This window comes from Muntiacus reevesi, chromosome 19 (genome assembly GCF_963930625.1).
Source record: "Muntiacus reevesi chromosome 19, mMunRee1.1, whole genome shotgun sequence".
In the NCBI taxonomy this organism is placed as follows: domain Eukaryota; kingdom Metazoa; phylum Chordata; class Mammalia; order Artiodactyla; family Cervidae; genus Muntiacus; species Muntiacus reevesi.
The window spans coordinates 10,775,757-10,793,574 of record NC_089267.1 but is presented as its reverse complement, the minus strand read 5'-3'; the positions used below and the strand labels follow the sequence as shown (position 1 = coordinate 10,793,574).

The window sequence follows — 17,818 nt, the reverse complement described above, 5'->3', positions numbered from 1 at the left end:
AGTAGGTAGAACACCATAGAAATGGTCATCGAAATGGTTTAGAGTCAGCAAACTGCTTAACCTCAACAGGTGATAAAGCTGTGGAAACGTGGTACTATCTCAAGAAAATGAACTTACATGTCTAACAACTTTCCTCTACCATTGGGTCTACTATGTACCTGTCAGGCATTAACCAGCTCTCTGCTCCATCACAAGAGCTACGTAATCTGGAAAATCCTGGAATCCTCCCCAGTGCCTTCACGTCCTATCTGTGGATGGACAAGTGCATCTTCCAAAAAGCACAAAGCCCCCTCTGCTGGCCCTGTTCTGTCCTGTCTCGAAGCTGTTCAGGGGTCTGAGCGTGCATGAGCAGCGCCTTCCACACGAAAATGCATCTATAATGTCTGCAACCTTTCTGATGAAAACCCTTCTCATTTTAGCTTCTTCTTGGCCCCAATAAATTAAAGATCATTAGTAATACCGATTCCTGAATTCTTGCCCCTTTTTCATTTTAAGGGGAAATTTCTTTCTTTTTTTCAAATACATAGAGTGAACATAAGTTTCAAGCATATTTTATTTTCTTCTATCAAAATTAAATATCACAAGTGAGTGCCCTCAGACTTCACTATGACCTGTAAAATAATTGTGGCCAGATTATCTGCTTACAGGTTGGCCTGTTCTAAGGGTATTTCTGAGAGATTAAATTCAGCAACACATAGGTTTGTAAATTCTATAGCTTCAGTACAAGAGGGCATGTGCTAGACAGGATTCAACAACAGAATAGCATTTCACTGTCCAGTGCAGTGGCCTTAGAGCACTGTGGAAAAAGGAAAGCTGAATATCTCCCTAGTGGGTTTTAATTGATTATATGTTAGAATGATAACAGTTCACATACATACTAAAGTATTAAAGTAATTTCACATCTTTAAGATGGCAAGCAGAAAATTTTAAATTATACTTATGACTCAAATCGTACTTCTATTAGACAGAACTAATACGGATGATATTTAAGATGTTCGGGTGGTGTTTTGCCATCAGCAGGTTCCACTGATTCATTCTACCCTTGATTTAACACTAACTTCAAAACATATAAGGAAATAACATAAAATATTTTTCTTGCTACTCTTGGAATTGTTTGGGGAAGCGTAATATAAAACAAATGCGAATAGTGAAACAATTTCAATTGTGCTTTTAGTGGAGCCTATAGTCATTTCAACTAAAATGTATTGTTTACTCATGTACAAATTTATTCTTACAAATGTAAAAAAAAAATACAAGATGTAAGTTAGATTCCATTGTTTTCTGACATAAATGTTGCCAATACAAAATAATGCAAAATTAAAAAGCAGATTGTTTTGGAATAATCTTATGAAGACACTGAACATGAATGTGTCTACCTGAACCTATTATTCAATTCTAGAAGTAAATGTTTCATAAATGCATAGAATCAGACTATAAAGATTGCTAAAGCAAAGCTTTAAATAGCCTCAAAAGAAGAGGAAAAGTGGGTTACATTAGCACAATGAAACACTTTTTTTCAGGATTTGTGATGAGGTAGTATCTCTCGTGAATGACTTCTAATTGAAGAGAGATAGCATTTATAATGAACACTATCAAATATAACCAAGTTTACTGGAATAGAAAATTCCACCAGAAAATCAGCTGATCACATAGAAGACAGGTTAAAACATGATCACTGAGTACTTTTAAAATCAGACTTACTAACTGATCAATTAAAAGTGTTAAGCAAAATTATGTATGTGTGTATAGGAACCTGGTAGGCTACAGTCCATGGGGTTGCAAAGAGTCGGACACGACTGTAGACTTACTAACTGATCAATTAAAAGTGTTAAGCAAAATTATGTATGTGTGTATAGGAAGCTGGTAGGCTACAGTCCATGGGGTCGCAAAGAGTCGGACACGACTGAGCGACTTCACTTTCTTTCTTTCACTTTATTTTTGTAAGCATCAGGAAATCTATGATAAACATACCACATTTTGTTGTCAAAACATAATTTAATAAAAACAGGATCTATATCAAAGAGAAAGTTGATTTAAAAGAGTGAATGTAGATGTACAAAGTAAGTACTCTATCTGAATAAGATTCTTGTTTTGAGTTTATAGAAGATTGCTGTTGAACCTACAGGAACTATTTATCAGCAGATCTACTATGTGATTTTCTCCTTCAGATAACTCCCTGTCCCCATAACCATATCAGCGTACTGAAGGCTCCCTGAGTAGACGTAAAGAAAACCACAGAAGGGCAACAAAAGGGAAAAGCAGCAGCCAGAAGCAGTTACAAATCACATCACGCCATTCGCAACAACACGCACGGAAATATGTGTATGGGCGCCCTGGGCTCCCCCACGTACACATATATCTCTGCATGGACTTGGACGGGAGGGAGGGGAGAGGCAGACAGGCAGCATGTGAACATGGATGAACAACCTGTGAGGCTCCGAGACGCGAAACACAGTGATGGGGAAAAGAGGTGACCGTACGAAATGATAGGAGATTAAGAAAGTCTTTACTGTATACCTTTCTCGTTCTGGTGAATGCAAACTAGCATCTGGTCTCAAGCAGTTGGTACTAGCACTCCTCGCCCTGTCAAGGGAGGGCTGCAGGTCACTAGTGCCAGTGCATTGCATCCAGGGTGGAGGAGGAAGACAGAGAAAACAGAAAGAGGAAGACCAGTTAGAAAGGAAACCATCCAGTCCTGCCCCTGTACACAAACTGCAGGGTCACTGCGCCGCGTTCATAAGGGGTGAGCACCGACAGGATGGCCATGCACAATTTTGTTTAGAAAGTGACACTAAACAAATATTATGCTTGAATTGCTTCGCATAATTTTTAAAAGGGTCTCAGACTGAAAACAAAAAAAAAAAAAAAAAATAAGACTAAGTCACACCTACTCATGAAAAAACTGGATACAGAAAGCACTGAAACGCAATGCCTAACACTCCGTTACCAAGGACAGATGCCACACCAAAACAAAATGAAGGACAGCAGAGGAGGAAAACCGTACAATTCAGCTACTCTGGATAAAACACCGGACAGGGGAGGTGGGAGGGATGACGTCCAGACGTCCTTACCCAACCAGAATCTCATCAGTAACCCTCAGTGCTCTCGAGTGAAAGCATTCATGGTGAAGGGTTTTGGTTTTGGTACGTGCAGGCAGGATTGAGCTCCACAAAGTAAAATTATCCAAAAATGAAATAAAATAAATTAATTCTCATAATTAAAATCAACAAGTAACACAGCAAAAAAAAAGAAAAAAGATGACAATGACCAGAAACCTGACATTTGAGTATGTCGATTTCATTTAGAGAAGTATGCTAGCATAAGTTTTATAATTTAAACCATCTTATTTTTATTTGCAATTAATTTTTATTAGTTTTTCTACACTGTTGCGTTTCTGCTGGACAGCAAAGTGAATCAGTTTTATATGTATATTTATTATATATATATGTATATTCACTCTCTATTAGATTCTTCTCCCATATAGGTTATTACAGAGTATTGAGTAGAGTTCCCTGTGCTGTAGAGCAGGTCCTTATTAGTTACTACTTTAAATACAGTGGTGTTTATATAGTGTTTTATTTGTCAGTCCCAGTCTCCCAGTTTACCCTCCCCCGACCCTCCCTTAAAGTTATTTTTAGAAGTCATTAGTGTTTCTGGGTATATAATTAATTTTAAGAAGAAACGCTAATGTTTTATTAGAATGTAAACTTGCTATTTTTAGCAGGCTGGGGATTAGGGATTAGTTTGTAACTGAGACTCACTGTTATGACTCTTACCTGTAAATATCCCAGTGAGAACAGTTCTCTAATAAGGGCATCTTAGGCGGTAATGTTTTATAGTGCCTAACAAGATGTCTGGAACGTGGCAATGGAGACACACAGGAAACAGAAAAATATATATGAAGTGAGTTTTATTAGAATATGAAATAAGTAAGAGTCCTAGAAAGCTAAAAAGACCAAGCTTTTGTTTTTCTCAGAAGGACCACCTTGATAATTTGAAGGTAGGAATAGAACTATTAAAGATGGAATTACAAACATCCCTGTGCATTATTAAGATACTCTATAGTTCAAAAGCCTTAATTTGAAAAAGATCTGTGACCTATACTCTATCTAGTAACAGGCATGAAACTTACTATTTAACTCCTGATTTAATATTATACCTATTTGTTTGGAAAAGTAACAACTCATGGTTAAAAGCACTAACCAAAAAGTTCATGAAACGTGGGAATTAATATGACTAAAAGTTAATATCCTAATAAGGAGGAAAATGCTAACCAGTATTTCGGGGAAAAGGCTGGTCATGGTACTGACCAGGCAGTAAAGGGGGAAGATGAGCAGATGACTACATGAGGGTGAGTCCTTTCCACTTATCAGCTTTTGGATACAAACCCAGCAACAGCTAACAATCACTGGAAACTGGGTGAGATGGATATTAGCTGCAATCAGAATATTAATTCTGATTTGGCAGAAAAAATGGCAGAAACAAGTGAATTCATCTGAATTCACTTAAAACCTATGAGGGTTTCTGGCTGTCTATAGGACAAATGAGTCCCAGTCAATTAATATTTTGATAATTTAAATTTAATAATATTTCTACAAATTTAACTATTATGAAAATATATTGCCCATTTGGCTTAAAGTTGGATAAATTGATAATGGATTAAACATTTGCTTAGGACATATTAAATACCAAACAACCCCTCCCCCAGTTTATTCATGTTTATACTAATGGTTGAATTGGGAAATCTCTTAAAACGTTTGTTTAAAATGTACTAAAGTATCACCTTCAAGCACCAATTAAGGCCACTTAAACTGAAGCAAATGATTCAGCCTACCTCACAAACAATAGAAACCTCTTCTCAACTCCTAAACCTAAGGCAACTATCTTAGGAAACAGGTTGTCATATAACTTTTCTAAGGAATTGCTTAAAAAATGATTTGGGGAGGAGTACACTCTAATTGGGGTCAGAAGAGAATGGAAACAATGAAAAATAGCACACAGTTTACAGAATGAAGGTACAGTTGACTTTGCCATTTACTGACTGTGAACCTGGGTGATTCAAGTCAAATCATACAGCCTTTTTCTACGTCTGTATCATGGGAGAAATAATCTTTAATGGGGACGCTGTCCATGAGCATTAAATGAAATAACAGGTACAAAGGATCTAGGACACAGTAAGGAAGTCACAGCATTTTCTGTATCACATGACTTTCTCAGGAAATGCTCTATGAAAAGATTATTTGATATGACAATAATAGGAAGGGATAAATCAAACGATATGGGACAGATATCTGTAGCACACAACTTTGGTATGCTTTGCATATAAAATCTAGGCACTAATTTTAATTTGCAAAGTTTTCAAAGTATGTTTGACTTGCAAACTCTTAAACAGGTTGAACTCTGTGCAAGACTAACTCCTTGTCAAATTTATGGGGAAAAAATAAAAACTAGTTTAGTGGAAAACTTCCAATGGAGCTGATTTTGAATCCTTGCTAAGTTACATATCAAACAAAACTTTCTTAGCCTCTTTCCTCAACTGGGAAATGAAGGCAATAATATTAATGTGATACAACTTTGTCAAGATAATGAGAAAAAATACATTAATTAATTAGCCTAGTTCTTTGTAGTCAATGAATGTTATTTTCTGTGTTTACTGAAACCTGTGTAAATCCACAGGTTTTATTCTTAAAACTCATAAGTGAATATGACAGGCTGTATCTTGATGATATAATTTAACAAAATAAACTACTAGTTTATTTTATTGTGCATATTATGGTATTTTACCTTGAGAAATGAAATATAAGGGAAAGAAAAACAATATATTTACTAATTCTATATATATTATTGGTGTAAGAGTGTTAAAAATACCCACACTTTGGTGCCTAATAAACATGAAGGCTGTTTTTTGCTTTTGTTTTATGGTTGGAGTCATGTCAACAGGAATATGAAAAAACTTTCTGAAAAGGTAAAGAAATCATTCCTATTAAACTGTTTGTCAGGACAGCTAATAGTAAGGCTGGAAACTTCAGCATTATAAAGAATTGCAGTTGATTTTTATAACAGTTATGATTTTACATGATTTCTCCAGTTTGGAAGCAGAACTGACATTCCTCACTTTTCCCTGTGGCATTGCACACGAAGCCGTCTTTATTTCGAGGCAAGTTTTATACGTGTACAACGTTAGGGCTTATGTGTGTTAAGCACGTAGTCGTGGTAAGCTAGTGTGCTGACCGTGGTCATGGGAGTGACCATGTTCACCAGCTCAGCAGAAGCCCATGTCTTCAAAGACACAATAAATCTGCGTGCGCGCCGGCGGGATTTCCAGGTACAGCTCCTTCATTCTCTTTCCTACTTACTCTTTACCAGCCACAATATTTGAAAGAGTTTGTCTGTGTGTCGGTTTGTTTACTTTACTGAATTATTACTTCTTGCCCTTCTATTAACTCCATACTGACAATAAATATGCACAGATTAGCTTGTGAGTAATCTGTAAGACAATTTATCTGGGATATGAGATCTAAGAGATGTAACACGATGAAAATAAAGACTAGGTTCCAACTTAGAGGACAGTATTATGCCCCCTTTCGTTCTCATCTTTAAAAAGCCTTCTACTCTTATGTGCTTCATGAGAATGTTTGTGTTGGAGCACTTCTGAACTGGTGGGGGCATGAAGGGTTGGAGGGTTTGGAAGTTTACATGTCAAATATCCTCACTCTTTATCAAGACAGGAACTGAAGCTCAGCTATTAAAAATGAAAACGGTCAAGATTTTATTAAAATCAAACAAAGAAAACAACAATAGAATATGAAACAGACAAAAAATTTATAAAAAAAAAAAAAGGCTAAAACAAAGCAAATTTATAATGATGCAAACAGTAACACTGCCACGCACAGAAGATCAGACTTTTGTGACTTGATGGGTGTATGTGGCAGGCCTGGGGACCCCTCACAGCGAGGTGATAGAATTTTAATTGCAGAAATCGGTTCCTTGGTTTTGGGAATGTATAAACAGTTTTGCAGAGAGGCTCATTAACCTCTGGATTTTGAATGTACAAACAGAAAAGCAGTCTGCCTGGATCAGAATTCAAATATATTGGAACCTTTTCCACAACTTCCATATGAGACAAAACCAATTTTGAATACTGGGTAAATTAACTGCACGTATTTGTAATCATACCGCTGAGGGGAGATGCAAGCAGAGTAGAGTGGGGAGTCATCGCACACAGTCGCTGCACCAAACCCCTGCGTTTACCTGGTGGTGTGCAGGCATTCTGCGCTCCGTCCTCGTTTTGCTCTGGGAAGCATGAGAAGCTCGCTGCACAGACAGGATGGGTGGTGAGTGAAACAGATAGGTCATGAGGCGTTAGATGACATGGGTTGTGCCAATGGTATGCCGATGACAACAGGAAAAGGGAAGAAACCAGATTGTCTGCACTAGCATATTTGCTTCAGAGTTCAAACAAAAATAAACATGACAGTAGTTTCAAAAATTTAAACAATAAAGTGCAAACATGATGGTCAAAGTCCTAGCTGTTGCTGATTTGCTATTCTGTTTCAAAATGATTTCATAAGAGTATCAGGAAAAAACTTAAATGGATCCCTTCCCATGTAAGACACAGAAATCTATTTCCAATTCTAGACATTTGGTTATTTTAATAAGCTTTTAAAAGCCCTATAAATCTGGCTTTTCTGCTTCTAATGGGAGCCCTAGATCCTTTCATTTCTTTTTAGCAACTCAAAGCGTGATGGTTTTCTCTGCTTTTACAGCCACTAAAATGCAACATCTCACTTTCTGTTTCTCATTTTTCAGACTAGGAACATACTTGATTAGGACTGTTTATCTTCAAGTTGATACTTTTCCTACACTCAAATTAATTTCACTCTTGAATGCCCTGGTCTGGAAGTCCTTTTTTATCCCCTCCTTCACATAAGTTCATGGTGGCCCTGGTGACTGTCAACAAAGAGACCCTCAACTGACCTCATTCCACCCTGAGTAGCCAAGAACCCTACTCTGGAGAGCAGTGTTAAGTCCCAGAAAGTTCCATCACCCCATCCTGACGGTCGTGGCCCCACTCCCTCTATGGCAAGGTGACAATCACAGAGCTAAAAGGCTATCTGTGAGTTCTGTGTCCTTGATTACACAGCAAAAAATTAGCCACCGAGTACCACTCTCCCTTCCTACCACTCCCTAAAAACCTCTGCACTTCAAAAAGCCAGAAGACACTATCCAACCAGCTGGGGATTCTAACCACTAAGTCAGACCCTGAGCTTGTGGTCAAGCACATCCTATATGAAGAGGGTGGGCCAGAGAAGCAGGTCTGTAGAAATGCAGAACAAGTACCTTGTTCATAAAGAAATGCAGAACTAAGTTTACATACACATCCATAGAAGAAAGAGTCCATTTCAACATTTTGTACTTTATAGACATTTTAGGTTACTACATTTTATGAAAAGTAGGTGTACTAAAAAAATATCACTATTGAAGTTCTCACAGATACTGTGAAAGTAACAGTCTTTCAGATGAGCTGTCCTTTTTATTACAGAAAAAACATAATTTCACAATTATACAAATAATATTTCTAAGACTGCAATACACAAAAAATAAAATATTTAAAAGTAGCTTATATAGTCTCCCTTCTGTAACTTAAGTAAGTCAACAACAAGCTGTATATTTAAAACTGGCTAAACATAAATTCTGATTTTGTAAAATAGTGCACATTTTATGACAATACACTATTAGTCAAATATTTCCTAGAGATCCATTTCTGTTAGAATATCTCAAAAGTCATTCCTTGGGAGAAGTTCAGTTTTGAAAGATGGAATTCTTTCACTGTCTCTTGTGCTCTGCTAAGATATCTATCACATATGAAAACACGGCAAAGAAAATGTATCATGTTGAGATCATAATGTGAAAAAATACCTGTCTTGTTCTGATAAACACTGACTATCCACATCTCTGATTCTCTGATCAATTGGGCTTCGGGAGGCATCACGGTGTCTGGTTGGAGAACGTGATCTTCTTGTTGGATGAATTTCATCTAAACTCCTAAAATGATTACAAAGATTTACATGTATCAAACTGTAACATTTGTCCCAAGCAGTCTGAGAGACTGACAGGAAAGAACTGACAGTAATTGGCAAACAACTGACATGGCTTGTAAACCTCTGGCCATATCCCCAAATGCCTGTTTTAAAGGTATTTATTGTCTGTTGGTGATGGACAGGGAGGCCTGGCGTGCTGCAATTCATGGGGTCGCAAAGAGTCGGACACAACTGAGCGACTGAACTGAACTGAACTGGTTGTCTGTTGTTGCTTTGCCTATGCTGTATTTCCCCAATCTCCTTTTGAACTACTATCAATAAAGGACCACAGTTTTCATCTGCATACTTAAATAAAATTTCAGAACTGCATTTCAGGGTTAGGTAAAATACAGAAGGACATTCCTTATGGTTTATATGCTTTTACAAACATTTACAGTGCTTCAAAGAGACAGCACCAAATTTCTTAAAAATATATTCTGACTTTTAACCTTATTGTCTCTACTACTTCTCTGCCTAAGCTAATTTATTATCCTATAGTTTCTCCCAAAAGGAGAAAAACAAACAAACAAACAAACTAGCAAATAGAATACAATACAGTTATTCAAAACCCATGCTTGTGACATTAACTTCTTCCACGCCCTGGGAGATGTCTTGAGATTGGAGAAAAGAATGTTGCCCAGGTTGGGTCATGAATAGGACAGCATTTTGCCTACAAAGGGTTCTGAAAAACAACTGATTGACCAAACCATTCTTTTCATTTCCCTTAGAGTCTCCTAGCAGTTTGCATGTTATTATAATAAAAATGTGCTGTCAGGGCTTCCCAGGTGGTTCAGTGGTAAAGAATCTGCCTGCCAATGTAGGAGGCGCAGGAGATGTGGGTTCAAATCCCTGGGTCAGGAAGATCCCTGCAGGAGGAAATGGCAACTCACTCCAATCTTCTTGCCTGGGAAATCCCATGGGCAAAGGAGCCTGGAGGACGACAGTCCATGGGGCCTCAAGTCGGCCAGGACTGAGCATGCAGGCACATAACATAAAAAAAGTCCCATCAAGGATGCAAGGCCCTTCTCGAAGCCTACCTCTGTAATGGCACATTTGGTAAACGTGACCGTGGCCTCCCCTGATCATCGCCGCGATGAGGAGACACCGACCGTGAGCGGTGATGAGCTGTTCTCTGCTGCTCTGGCACGGTTAATGTTGAAGGTTTGCTTTCTCGAGCGCTAGACCTATAACCTACTGGTGAGAGTACACACGAAGAGCAAGTCAATATTCTTCCATATTGTCAATGCTAATGTGGCGACGTCAAATTATACCCAAAGCAGCCACTGACCTACGGAGATAAGTGCCATGCAATCAGTATTATCAGGCTTATCTTCAAAACTACTAAGTACACGCGTGGAGTGTAGAATACGCATGCATGAGGACCGAGTAGAGTCTGGCTCAACTCAAAGGTTACCATGGAGACACTGACATGAATACGACAGACGATGTCTCAAAAATCATGATGAGTTGGGATACTGGCTTAAAGAATGAATTAGTGATTTTTTTTTCAGCAATACAAATCAAGGACTTGACAATGAACTGTAATTCACATACAAGTCAATGCTTAGAAATTTGGTGCCTTTTTAGATTGTCGTTTTTGATTTTTTTCTTCCAAATGACAATATATGTTATTTGGGTTTCAGATGGCTTTGATAATAAGAAAATAAAATCAATATCGTACCAATTTTAATTATCAAAGAAGAGTAGCAGGTCTTCACTATTACAAATACTGATTGTGAATTTTGTGAACCACAGATAATACTGTAATTTTCAAATGAAAATATGGTATGGGTGGGAATGACTATGGAAATAATGCAGAACAAATTAAACCTCCTAAAGAAATAATAATCAAATCTACCCCAGACATATGAAACTATTCCACAAATGTGCTATTAAACTAAAAAAACTAGGTTAATAGTTTGTTCAAATTAAAAATAAATTTTAATGGTCATGCTCCCGTGAAACAAAAAGGTTTTTATGATCTCTGATTTAGTTAAAGATTAAACAGCAATCTCAACTACATAGTAACAGTTTAAGTATTTTTCACAAGGGTCATTGTTACTATTGTTGCAAGAAAAACAAAAAATTATGTGGCCAAAGGAAAAATAACTATATTTATAACTACATAAAATGTACACAAACTATGGAAACATTAAATTTAACTGGGCAGCCTGACCAATGTTCATCTATTTACTTGATAACTCCCACATCATTTTTAAAGGCAGACTAAAATTTCCCAACAGTTTATCTGTTGTGATTGTATAATCTTTTGTCCTTGTTTAGCATATAAGGAAGGCCTTGAAACATTTCATAAAGGCTGATATGACAATACTGACACCAATGAAGTTCAGTCATTTTGTCACTCTCTAAAAACATCTAGCAGCTGGTGCTACAAGATGAACTTGAAAGGAAAAAAAAACAAAATTAACTTCCAAGCAAGTTTTCCATTCCAAGGAGAAAGCTAAATTTGTACCATTACTCTGAAAATTTGTAAATTAAGAATGTTTGTTTACATTTAAAAGTTTAGAAGCACTATAATGTGAAAACAACAGTAAACTTGGTAGCTTTTGGTGTTCTTATTTTGGAGATGGGGAATGGTGGGAATGCTTGAAATGTAAACAGTAGTGGTGTAAAATCATTTTCATTTAGTATTCATGCAAAAAAATAGTATTTACATAGTGGTAAAGAACCACCTGTCAATGCAGGAGACTCAGGTTCAACCCCTGAGTCGGGAAGATCCCCTGGAGAAGGAAACGTTAACACACTCCAGTATTCTTGCCTGGAGAATCCCATGGACATAGGAGCCAGGCAGGCTATAGTCCATGGGGTCACAAAAGAGTTGGACATGACTTAGTGACTAAACAACCACAAAAATATCAGTAAACAACCAAATAATTATAAACATAAGTGCTATTAATTTACAATTTCATATACTTTCATTTTATAACAAAAACAATAGCAATTCATATATTACTTTTAATTTCATGTAGAGTTTCCTTGTTCAGGAAATTGTAATATTAAGCCTAGAAAGAGATCAACTAAATACACATGTAATATTTATTATATTAGCCCTTCATTTGCTATCCTGCCTTCATCATAAAAGTATGAAGATTTAGGTGAATAAAATTAGAGAACGACCCACAGAAGTAAATTCTATTTAGATAAGCTGGAAGTCACAGCATTAAGATAATTAGCAGGCAAACTTTTTGTTAGCAAGATTTGATAACAAGATCCCATTCCTCTGAGGTATCATCTGAGTTCTATTAAATATGCCAAGGGGTACCATTTACAACTATCTTCTCCCTTTCAATTTCATAAAAAATATTCTATTGAATTCTGTGTGGAAGTTTCCATGTAGAGTGTGTCTAATTACACTAATCCTTTTAGAAACCAACAAACTCAGAAATAAAACATGAACTGTAATCCACAATTATCCACTATTATTTAAAACTCCCTGATGGTCTGATATCAAGCGGTAATCGAAGTATACAGATATGCACAGAACCAGATTTATTGTTGTTAAGGATATCTGCCACTTCATACAGTGATCATAGACTGTATTTTCTCTGAATTATAGGGAGCAAATGAAGCCTAATTTTAGGGAACTCTCCATAATATTCTCCCAGTTTTAATGAAGTCGTAGAAAAAAATCTCTAAATTGTAAACTCAGTCACTAGTGTGGCATCTATCTATAGCCATTTACCAAAATCACTGCCTTCAAATTAGGTGCATCCCTGTCTGAGGAATTATGTAAATTAAGGGGGCAGATGTCAATATCGTCCTAAGAAAATGTTCTTAATAGCCTAACAAGTTCTCTTTAATTGAATATCTCCCTACTTTTCATTAGCAAATAAAAGGAACAGGGTTACTGCCAAGAAAATGTCTTTACTAATTGGTTTTACTCACTTTCTGACTAGAGTCAAGTGAGAAACAGACTTGAATTGCAAAGTATCACAAAGATTTTACTAATTTACACAGTGACAAAAGACATTGACTTAAAACAAATAGTAAACTTTTCTAAAGCATTTCCTTTTTGTAAAACATACATACACATTCTAGGCATAATCATTCTACGTATAATCAGCGCATCACAAAAGCATTGACGTTAAGCCATGCCACATGCAATTTAAACCCTGCCATGCACATTTCTCGGTATATTCCATGGGCGGCTACATTACTTCCAGAAACACAGGAAGGAAAGTCACAGAGATACAATATTAAATATAGGAGAATGGGATTTTTATTTAAAAATTAACTATCTCTTTTCAGAATTCATATTTTCACTTCTGCTCAGAACATTTTGAATTGACCGTTTTAACCTCACGAGCCATGCTTCTAAAGGAGAACCTACCTAATTTAATTTAAAGGGGGATGTTAACGAATAGTTACTAGTCCATTTCACACTTTCTTAATAATCTGGAACACAAGTCACCATGGAATAGTATCATTCAGACTTCTCTGTGCTGTAGATCTGCGGCCTGGGGCCCAGGGAAGTCGGGAAGCTCGCAGGACAGCAAGCACAGAAGCGAAGGACCCCGCCACGCCCCCCACGCACCTGGAGGGACCACTCCGATCGCATCATCAACCTCATAGTCTGACATGTCACTGTCACTGATTCGCTGGGACCCTGCGCGACAGGAAGGCAAACAGACACCTCTGCGTCGGCTCGGGTCAGGAAATGTTGAGGACACGGTCACAGATTTCTCTTTAAAGGCTAGTTACATTGCTACTGAACACTTTATTTTTAGTGAATGAAGTATATCGACTTCAATATCTCAGGGTGCAAAAAAGTGATTTTCTTGTACATATATATTCTGCAAAGTTCATGTGCAGTTGGTTTTCAAATACTTGTTCTCCAAGAATACCATGTTCTCAGTATCCTTATAATCACTGAAGACACACAGAAGAGAGAAGATTTCATAGAACAGTATTTTGACTTTTCAAATTATTCTTTAATTAAGGTCTATAGCAAAGTGTATACTGTTTTCTACCCACTTATACACCGTTCTGCACAGTGCTGGCAGGATGGGGCTGAGTGGAAAGGGTCAGAGAGACCTTTCTTGGCTGGGACTCTATGGAACTCATGTTACTGAAAGGGTATCAGGTCCCTTTATAAATGTTTATGTTTAGCCTTCAAAATTAGCCATTATACTGCATTAAAGATTTAATTTGAGGAAATAAGTCATCAGAGAAGCACTAACATGACATGTTTAATTATATGAACATTTGAACAATTATTTGAACATTGATTCCAGGTTACCAAAATGAGGCTTCTAAGTTTCATTTGTCCAATAGGAGATTTAGTTATAATTCAAAAATTAGTAAATAAGTACAGAAAAAGTACATTTTTTCCCTCCAATCATCAGATGAGTAAAAGCAAACAGATTTTACAATGCTTTTGAGAAAATGTTTCTTACAAATAATACTAAAATATCCAGGAATTATATGGTTATTAAGATATTCTACACAGCAGCCCCTCAATTAAGGCAATAACTGCCCCCTCGGTCAGCCAATGAACAACTCCATCAGCATAAAGGATTATAATTCACAGGTTCTAAACTTTCACCTCTGGAATGACTCCACTACATTGTATGTATTACTTTCATTGGGAAAATGGAGAAAGCGGTCCTGCCAGGCTTCTTTATATAGATGACTAATTTTTCAATAATCTCTAATGAACATTTGAAAAAATACCCTGAACGTCAATATGGAATTCAGAGCTAACAACACAGTTGCTCCTGGCAACTGAGAAGAGCGTCAACCTACTTTGCAGCTTCTTGCTGGCACTTTCACCATGGGTGTGTCGCCGCGGCATGAAGGGCGATGGCTGAGGCAGAGGTAGTGAAGATTCGTCATGAGTCTGAAGTTTATACCAATGTGGCTCATCGTCTAGAAGTGCTGTTTCCAACTCTATGAGGATCTGAAAGGACAGTCCTCAGGTCAGATCAAGGCCTTTCGCAAAGCAGAAGGAAGCTGCCACTATAATGCCCGCTGCAGAAGCTGCACGAAGCATCTCACTCGGGTCTTGACCACATACTCACCTCTCCAAGGAACTCACTCTCCTCTTCCTGCACCCTGGGCTGGTCCCACACGGTTATTTCCAACATCCGTTCTCTAAAATCTCTACGATGCACGTGCGAATAGACAAAAGTCTGATTCCACTTTGGTTCTAGGACTTTCTTTACCGTTTTGGTTCTCCTTTTACTTTTATCACTGAAAAGTAAATATGCTTTCTCAATGAAAAAGCAAACGGGATGTTTTGAGAGAACAGCACTGAAACAAGTATACTATCGAGGGTGAAACAGATCACCAGCCCAGGTTGGATGCATGAGACAAGTGCTCAGGGCTGGTGCACTGGGAAGACCCAGAGGGATGAGATGGGGAGGGAGGTGGGAGGGGGGATCGGGATGGGGAACACATGTAAATCCATGGCTGATTCATGTCAATGTATGGCAAAAACCACTACAATATTGTAAAGTAATTAGCCTCCAACTAATAAAAATAAATGGAAAAAAAGAAAAGAAAAAGCAAATGTAAGTATATGCTGCCACCTACTGTAGCTACATGCAATACTGGTCTTGGAATATTTTTACTGTCTGTAATTTATACCTTTTATATAAAAGTCAGAAAAGACAGTTGAGTTTAATAAAATTCTAGTTTTAACTATGATATAAGCAATTGTTACTACTATAGACATGCACACACAAGGGTACATGCTAAATGATGCAGCTGTCAAAGATTAATAGGGGAATACATGTAACTCCATGGCTGATTCATGTCAATGTATGACAAAACCCACTACAATAGTATAAAATAATTAGCCTCCAACTAATAAAAATAAATGAAAAAAAAAAGACTAATAGATGTAGAAACAAGGTAATGAAAAAATTTTAAATTGGCAGGTTATTTTAAAGAAATATAAGGCTTGAGGGAATTTTTTAGGGACGATATATAGCTTATTTCCCCATAGAGAAGTACCTATTATATTTTAAAATTATATCAAGGTGTACACATATGTGCAAACTCATCAAAATATATATAAGTAAGTATGTGGAAATTTTGGTATATCAATCACACCTCAATAAAACTTTAAAAACTAAATGAAACTATATCCCAGGAGAAGAAATTCTACTTTTTCTATAAAGATTTTTGCATATTTAAAAAATTTTATTTCATACCTTCTATCTGGAAGAAAATACATTTTTACATAGGGATTCCTGGGACGCCCATCTACTCTAGGGGGTAGGTCTGTAGCTTGCAGGACATTGACAATCAGTTGGTGGCCCACCTTGTCATACCACAGCTTCACCTAAGCGCAAGGGACAGAGAAATTAGCATTTATAAAAAGCACAAGGTATTAAATTTTCATAAAAAGTACTAAAATTATTTTTGAAGGCCATTTCAAGTTGCAAAATACAACTGAATCAAATGAATACAGAATACAGAATTCTGTATGAATTCATTTGAATTCATAATGAATTCAGAATACAACTGAATACAAAAAAATAGATATTTTTCAGCAAATACCGACGTGAAAGCATAACCGCTTTAGAACTTGACTTTCCTCTTCACGCATTTTAAACATGACTTGCAACAGGCAGGCCTGCCAGTGTTGCTATATACTCTCTTATACCGTGTGATGAAATAAAAATAATGGTAAAAATTTCAGAAAAAAAAATAAGGGGAGAAGGGAATATTGAAATAATTATTCTTGTTTTTAAATGCTGAGTGCAGCTGTTTGGTGATCAAGTATCGTAACGATTACACCATGGCTAAAGGCATTCTGCAGCGCCACTTGGAGCTGAAACAAAACGTTCCATGCTAGAAACAATATACTGAAGTAACCTGGAAGAGGTCAGGAAACACATTTACTGTAGACCTCTTTACACCAGGTACTGCTGCGTTCCTCATTTAATTTTCAGCTAACCTATTCCAGGTTAATTTTCATGAGAGGAGAAAAGCAAAAAGGAAGGTATCCTGCATATATGATGCCTTCAAGCCAAATGAAGACCAAGCGGTAATTCTATTAACTAAGATTCATGATAGCATGAATAAAGAAAACCAGGAAAAGCGCACACACTGGAATATTAGTGGCAGACTGTTGACACGGTCAGGGCGTATTTGTACTGGCAGGAGACAATGTTAACTTTATTTATTTTTTTTAATTTAGAAGTTAGCTTTGGGTTTATGGTTAAATAAGAACTATCAGGATAAGTTGTTTAATAGTTATTTATTGAAATACACTTAATAGTCATTGTAACAAAATAAGCTAATTTAACTACAGAACAGTGTGAAGCAGGATTTTCTATTAGCTATTAACACAAACATCCTGTAATAGCCACAGCTTCTTGCCCTCAGCTTTTCCCAGATCACATATAAGACAACAGTGAAGAAAACTAGCTTTCTCACACTAAGATCAGTAATGGAGAGTTTCATTAAATGTCTTAAGAAAGTTAAAAATATTTTAAATTTAAGTTTTCCAAGATCCAGGAAAATGGGGTTGTTAAGTAAACAGAACACGGCTTTCTGCGTTTATTGTGTCTAACCAACTACTTACCTTAGAAACTTTCATACAGCACACACAAAAATAATTGATAGCTCATTTTCTTAAGTTATCACTTAATGTTCAGCACATCTGGCATATTGTAGGCACTCCACAGATATGTTCAGATAAATATGTGAGTAAAGGAACAATCTAATAAGTGAATGAAAAACTGATGAAGTAAACGATGCTGTGA

At 36.8% G+C, this 17,818-nt stretch overlaps 1 protein-coding gene across 41 annotated transcripts in view; it reads right to left on the bottom strand.

The window, feature by feature from the left end:
- Positions 1 to 17,818, bottom strand: part of RIMS1 (regulating synaptic membrane exocytosis 1) — a 592,480-nt gene that overhangs the window by 149,454 nt on the left and 425,208 nt on the right. For 11 of the 41 annotated variants that reach the window (XM_065911752.1, XM_065911776.1, XM_065911758.1 and 8 more), the window contains exons 6-13: positions 16,259 to 16,389; positions 15,122 to 15,293; positions 14,847 to 15,000; positions 13,636 to 13,707; positions 10,118 to 10,271; positions 8,920 to 9,045; positions 7,252 to 7,314; positions 2,518 to 2,607 (exon numbers count right to left, since the gene is read on the bottom strand). In XM_065911752.1, coding sequence (XP_065767824.1) covers positions 2,518 to 2,607; positions 7,252 to 7,314; positions 8,920 to 9,045; positions 10,118 to 10,271; positions 13,636 to 13,707; positions 14,847 to 15,000; positions 15,122 to 15,293; positions 16,259 to 16,389 — 962 coding nt within the window. Of the gene's footprint in view, positions 1 to 2,517; positions 2,608 to 3,071; positions 3,165 to 3,776; positions 3,855 to 7,251; positions 7,315 to 8,919; positions 9,046 to 10,117; positions 10,275 to 13,635; positions 13,708 to 14,846; positions 15,001 to 15,121; positions 15,294 to 16,258; positions 16,390 to 17,818 lie in introns of all 41 variants that reach the window. The other 30 variants (XM_065911751.1, XM_065911745.1, XM_065911774.1 and 27 more) reach the window with 11 other exon arrangements.